The sequence below is a fragment of the Oncorhynchus clarkii genome, chromosome 4 (genome assembly GCF_045791955.1).
Source record: "Oncorhynchus clarkii lewisi isolate Uvic-CL-2024 chromosome 4, UVic_Ocla_1.0, whole genome shotgun sequence".
Lineage (NCBI taxonomy): Eukaryota > Metazoa > Chordata > Actinopteri > Salmoniformes > Salmonidae > Oncorhynchus > Oncorhynchus clarkii.
The window spans coordinates 40,409,995-40,417,177 of record NC_092150.1 but is presented as its reverse complement, the minus strand read 5'-3'; the positions used below and the strand labels follow the sequence as shown (position 1 = coordinate 40,417,177).

General features: G+C 45.7%; 1 protein-coding gene across 1 annotated transcript in view; it reads left to right on the top strand.

The window, feature by feature from the left end:
- Positions 1 to 2,561: 2,561 nt before the first annotated feature.
- LOC139406809 (low-density lipoprotein receptor-related protein 8-like) overlaps positions 2,562 to 7,183 on the top strand; it is a 250,373-nt gene continuing 245,751 nt past the window's right edge. The window contains exons 1-2 of the mRNA XM_071149860.1: positions 2,562 to 2,662; positions 3,732 to 3,857. Coding sequence (XP_071005961.1) covers positions 2,596 to 2,662; positions 3,732 to 3,857 — 193 coding nt within the window. The 5' untranslated portion in view covers positions 2,562 to 2,595. The remainder of the gene's footprint in view (positions 2,663 to 3,731; positions 3,858 to 7,183) is intronic.

The following is a 7,183-nucleotide window of genomic DNA, read 5'->3' as shown; positions in this document are numbered from 1 at the left end:
AAAGGGATATGGTTCATTCACCCTGCTTATACCTCTGCTCATACACCATTGGGAGCTTGAGGAGGAGGGGTTTTCTTGCAACCATATTGAAATATGCCCGCGGCACACTCCACTGCTGCTGAAATTAGATTATTTGGGTTTTGTTTATCAGTTTTGCCAGGGTCGTTTTCACTCCCTGGTTTATGCAGCTGTCTCCGGGCTGGTTTATTTGAAACGGTATAGTTGACAGCTCCTGCTGTGTGTGCGTGCATGCGTGCGCACGTGTGTGTGCGCGCGTGTGTGTGCATGTCTGTTTGCTCCTGTCTGTGCAGAATGTGCACTCATTCTCCAGCCCTTCCCTTCCACTGCCAAATCATTTGATGCACTGATGTTCAAATCCACTTCATCTCCACTATGGGCTGTTGGCGCGCCGTCAAGTATCGACTAGACATTTCTCCTGTTTTGTGGGTCACGAGTTTGGCAGCGTCTCCTTTGCCCCGCTCTGCTCAGCCCTCTCCTCCCCTTCCGCTGTAGAGAGAATGTGCTGACCACTGGCTGGTAATCTCCGGGTGGACGTGACCATCCGTCTTGAGCCAAAATAGGCCAACAGTGAAGTGAGTCCGAACAGAGAGAACCTGGGAGAGGAGGGAAATAATCATCCTGCAGGTCTGGAGGTGCCTGTGAGTGTCTGTCTGTCTGTCTGTCTGTCTGTCTGTCTGTCTGTCTGTCACACACACACACACACAGACAGACAGACAGACAGACAGACAGACAGACAGACAGACAGACAATGGCCCCTGCTTGAGCTGAATGCACAACAGGGATAAGTGTAATTTTAAAATTGACCTCAAGGTACCCCAAATCTGAGGAAGCCAGGGCATATAAAACACAATAACAGCAGAGTAAGGGTGCAGAGTGCACACACATACTCCTCAGATAATGTACACACATTGTGTATAACGATATGCATATGTAAACTACCGTTCAAAAGTTTGGGGTCACTTAGAAATGTCCTTGTTTTTGAAAGAAAAGCAGATTTCTTTGTCCGTTAAAATAACATCAAATTGATCAGAAATACAGTATAGACATTGTTAATGTTGTAAATGACTATTGTAGCTGGAAACTGATTTTTTTTTATGGAATATCTACAGAGGCATACAGAGGCCCATTATCAGCAACCATCACTCCTGTGTTCCAATGGCACATTGTGTTAGCTAATCCAAGTTTGTCATTTTAAAAGGCTAATTGATCATTAGAAAACCTTTTTGCAATTATGTTAGCACAGCTGAAAACTATCATGCTGATTAAAGAAGCAATAAAACTGGCCTTCTTTAGACTAGTTGAGTATCTGGAGCATCAGAATTTGTGGGTTCGATTACAGGCTCAAAATGTCCAGAAACAAATAACTTTCTTCTGCAGCTCGTCAGTCTATTCTTGTTCTGAGAAATGAAGGCTATTCCATGCGAGAAAATGCCAAAAACTGGAAGAACTTGTACAACGCTGCGTACTACTCCCTTCACAGAGTAGCACAAACTGGCTCTAAACAGAATATAAAGAGGCCCCGATGCACAACTGAGCAAGAGGATTTGATGTTATTTTAATGGACAAAAAAAAATTGCTTTTCTTTCAAAAACAAGGATATGTCTAAGTGACCACAAACTTTTGAACGGTAGTGTATATTGTAGGGCTATTTGCATCGGTATGGACTTTCAAAATGAGCAAGCAACACAGTGTCTGGTTGTTGACCATGTTGGACTTCAGTCCCCTTGTTGTGAGTCATGTCTTCATTACTGTTTTACTGTAAATGTGTTGGCCCATATTCTTACAGTTGATTTGACACTGCTACTGATGACTCTCCGTAAGAATGGTGTGTAACTTTAAGTCTTGCCCTTCTGCTCCAATTCATGTCATGTCAAGCCCCATGCTGATCTCTACTGTACAGATGCGTGCCTGGGGAAACATCAACCCACATTGTCTGATAGATATGGAGAGTTTGAACAATACAATTGGCATAGAGTCTAATCAATTAGTAATGTGAAAGTTGAAGTGTTGAATTTTAACTGTTGATAGATTTATTTTTGATCCTCAAATTCTAAACAAAAACTGTCTATCATATGTCATGTTGTTGTGAGATATGTGTGAGATATGTTCGATAGACATTGATCACAAGTTGTCTGATAATCAATGAAAGGCTAGCGCCACACACAGCTCAATGAAAACTTGCTAGTATTCTGCTAGTATTCTGGTTATTGGGTTATTACTAAGCTATGGGTAAAGACTCCATCTTCACCTCCTGTGAATATACAGATCGAGAACATTATTTATAATATTTCGAAGATGCAGGGTCACTTCGACAGTTGTATATGGACTGATATATATATATATATATATATATATATATATATGCCTTACATTTGTTCAGTTTTACTACATTACCGCAGGCTCAATCCCGCCCATAAACGTCATTGATTCAAATTGCTTCTGAGGCAGGCAGGCAGGCAGCGGTGTCTGGAGCCGAGCGCAGTGTGGCATTGCATAGCGAGTGGAAGCGCCTGCTTGCTTCTTTAAGTATACTCGTATGAGCAACACAACCACGACTCACCTCTTCTTTTAAAGATGTGGACAGAAGTCGGGAAGCTAATGCTCTTACATTTGTTGCTAATGGAGCTCCACTCCACCCAAGGTAAGACATTTTATCATTGATCGTCGGAGAGGGAATTTTCATTACAACGAATGGTGAATGGGTAAGCGACGTTGCCGAACTGATCAAGCCAGTGTATCGAGTAAGCATCGTAGAAGGTAGAGCAGCGTCGATGCACTCCTTATTTTCAAACAGTCACCACAACAGGAAATTCATGTTGACCTGCACTAAATACTATTTTAAAGCAGGTTATATGTGCTCTGATGTTGGTACTTATTCTACAACGTCACGAAAACAGCCTTTACTGTTCTTTACCCAGCCTAGTAAATGACAATGCGCGGGAGGTAGCCAACATGTGCATGAATGACATATGGAAGGCAGCCTAAACCTCCGCTTGAACACAACGTGTAGCCTAGGCTACGTGGAAGGCAGGCTACGTGGAAGGGGTAGTAGTTCCATTATTTCCTTATTGATCCAATGCATGGGCATGCTCGCTGTTCATTTTTTATTCAATCGGCAGCATATTTTGAGTTGGCTTGTAAGCCTGTTATAGCCTTCATTACATTTCTTACTGTGTTGTCAACAGTCACAAAAATAGGCTAGGCTACAGTCAAATGAAGACACCAATTGGGATGCATGAAAGTCCAACAGTTCTAGTTTTGCATTCCAATTTGAAATGATTAGACGTAAATAATTCCCATATAGACCTCGTGCCAGTTAAATGAGACTTGCTTTTTGTTTCTGTTCTCAATGAATGTTGTGCTTATCATAGATAGTAATCAACGCTGTTTGTCCCCAGACCGTGTTGTAGGCTAATAACAATGTATTACGGCATCAATTAAAACATCACTTAGTAACAGTGGCTCCAACCCTTGTTGCGGCAATGAACCTCTGTAAAACCCGGTTGTATCAGTGGATCAATGAAACATCTAGCAATTTCAAAACAATGTTTCCTACTAACGATAGAACAGTTGTGCGCGTTGCGCGTGGGCGTTTTGGGATGAATTGGTGACATGTCCCTGGCGCACAACCTATATTTTGTAACAAAACCTAAACATATATACATTTTTTTACTGTTTTATTTACGGGTTTATCTTGTTATTATCTGCAGGAACTCATACTGATACGAATTGCGAAACGGGTCAGTTTCAATGCAAGAACGGAAGGTGCATACCTACCCTCTGGAGATGTGACGAGGACGATGACTGCTCTGACAACAGCGATGAAGAAAACTGTCGTAAGTAGCCTAACACCTGCCTAACACATGTCCATGAGCAGATACTATACTGTAGCACATATGTGATCCCCATTGTATTGTGGAGGCGCCTGGGGTCATCAATACGCATTGCACATAGGGTCACCAGAGCAGGTGTTGGGAGTTTTTACAATGTAATGTGGATATGGAGTTCATATTGCCACCGCTGAGTGGATGGGAACTTGACTATTATTTTCATAGTAAAATGATTGTATGAGCACATTGAAAAGAAGGGTCTAGAAACAGATACCATTGTAGATATCAATAATTTACTTAATTGGTACTTGATTTGATTAAGTCATTTCATAATGAACACACTTTGAGCCAGCAATTGATCAATGAAGAATTTGCCACGCAACTAATTGGATGAACAGCTAAGTTAGAGTTGCCAATTCATTTTTGTCTCCACATGTCATAGCCAATAGCAGCACTGCACGTGCACACCTGCTTGTTGTCCTAGGCATAGCGTGACATATGCAAGCTTGTCTAACATTGACTGGCTACAGATTATAATTATTGGCGACAACACTCGTTGGGAAAGTTTTTTAAACGAGCAGTGCAAGTGTCACAACACTGCAACAGATCTATAAACATAGCCTTTGTCCTGATGGAAGTGAGTTCATGTTGTTGTTATTTGAAGGAAGTGCCCTCAATTACAACAAAAAAGCCTACTGTGCCACACACAGGTCAATGACAGAGATGCTGGTCCCTACAACCAGTATCAAACATGACTCCACTCTCCCTCTCGTTCCCCAACTTTAAACCTGCCAGCCAGACTGGGAAGAGACTCTTTCCCCATCTGCTCTCCCTCTATCTAGTCATTCCTCTACATATAAGCTACTTAGCTTCTCTCTATATTTCAACCTCTCTTTCTGTCTCCCACCCTCTCCTCCTCTCTACCCCTCGGGACTTGTAGCTGGGTGGCATTTCATGGTGCTGCCTCCCAGGTCTCCTGTGCTATGCCTGGTGCTTTAAAAGGCCAGGGTCTTTCGAAGGCATGCATGGCAGACAACCTGGGAAGAGAGGAGCGGAGAGTGCCAGCGCCATGCCAAGCCAAGGAGGCTGTGCCCGCTTGTCTTACCCCCACAAAGGGCATCAGCTGACAGGTTGGAGATAAATCCGATGGCACGGCTGGTTGCCAAAGCGATACCCTCTGGCGGTGCGCCAAGCACTCCAGCAGATGCCAGTGCTGCTTGCAGTGGCTCCCCAAGCCCCACATCGCCAGCTAAAAACACAACACAGGAGCGGGGAAGACGGGAGAGAGGAGGAGAGGAGCAGAGGGGAGAATAAAGGAGATGAGAACAGAGGAGAGGACATGGGTAGAGGAGAGGGGAGGGTTGGAGAGAAGGGCAAAGTAATTCATACTGGTAAACAAAACATGATGTGCCAGAACAGCAGTGGCCCCTGACATTTTGTCTCGCCCCATAACAATCTGTGCTCTACAACCAGCGCACCACCTCTGGGCTCGCTGCCTTAAGCCTGGTCACAACACTGCCAAGATGCTAACTTAGCCCAGTAACCTGACCCGGCAGCCCTGCACCTATCTCAGGCAGCACACCTCTCTCCCTCTCTCCTGTGCCACTGCCAATATGATCCGTCTCTGTCTCAGTCTCAGTGCCAGGCCCCTGTCCCTCTCCACAGGGATTACCCACAAGCCTTCTCCAGTGTTAGAATAAGTCCTGCTAGATTGGGTGTATTTTGTGCGTGTCTCTCCTCATCCCTCCCTCCTCTCCTGCATGTCTCTCTTCCTCCTAGTGTCGTTCACACCAGCCTCAAAGGGGATTCCGCTCCTGTTGCCCCGAGAGACAGAGAGGGGAGGGAGGCCACACCCCTCCTTATCAGGTGTGTGTGTGTGTGTGTGTAGACACACAGACATAGAGAGACACATAAAACATAGAAAAAGATTCTAACTTTGTCCGGGTTATTTCAGTGCAATTCATTTTTGGGGGGGAATATCAACCCTGGGTATTTAGTTGAATTTGAATTTTAAAACACATTCCTAAACAAGGCCGCTCTGAATGATATTGGATGACGCCAGTTAAGCAAGGGTTTTATTTATCCTTCTGGTGTGAAACAGATGCCCCCCCCCTTTATGGACGGGATTATTGCAGTGTCAAAGCAGTGTTGTTTTGCTCAGCCCCCCCCCCCCCCCACTGCCTGTCTGGCCCAGTCTCAGCCCCTGCTCCGGTCTCAGTCGCACAGGAACACAACACAATAGTTCTACACAACAGCACTGAGTGTGTCTGAGACAGAGACACTATATTGTAGCCAGGGAAGAGCTGTCCACGGATTAGACATTAACGCACATTTCACGCCTCTCGCTGTGTGTAAAGCTCGACCCAGGCAAACGAACACGCACGCGGTAATGCCAGGAGAAATGCCAAACATCACATCGTACCCTGGACTCCAACATGCACGGAAACATCCTGCAGAGTTACCCTCCTGTAGGTTTTCGCTCCAACCCCAGTTGTAACTAACCTGATTCAACTCATCAGCCAGCTAATTATTAGAATCAGGATGCGTTAGATTAGGGTCGGAGGGAAAACCTACAGGGCGGTAGCTCTCCAGGAACAGGGTTATAGAGCCCTGCTTTACGACAACAGCCCATTTTGGGGTCATACTTTAAAGGCAACACATCAGGTCAGAGGGCAGGGTCTTAATCAATTCACCCTGACCCTGTAGGGATCCTGTGCTCACCACTCAGATAGATGAAACCTACCCAACCATTGTAAAAGGCTGGTACGCTTTGCATGCTTTAGAGCTCTTCAGTACAGAGAAGAGTAGAGGGATGCACGGAGGCTGCACGTCTCACACCCACGCCAGCTCTAGGTCAGCGCTGACATGAGTCCTCTTTGTAGCTGGCAGTAAAAACATGCCAGTAGAAATGTGTGTGTGTGTTGAAAAGACTGGTGTCGTATGAGTCAGCCCTGGAATTTAGCCCGCTCGCACACAAGTACACACACACACGCGCATGCACACGCACGTCTGTCTGTCTAGGAGAAAACAATATGGATGTTATGTGGTAGGAGGGAGAGGGGGTGTACAGGAATGGCCCCCCCCCCGGCAGCAGGTGCGACGGAGTAGACTCCAGATTGTGCTGGGACACACACTGCGGCAGGATAGCTGGAGACACCTGATTGTGACAGACGGGCTGGATACCTCACAGTCACACGCGGAGGCGGGTAGAACAGGAGCCATGTCCAGCTACAGTAAAGCAGCCCCGGGAATGTCAAGCTGAGCTACCTTGTTTCCTGCATGTCTACCTGTTTGTGTGCAGTCACAGCATCACCCCCCCCCCCCCCCCAAAC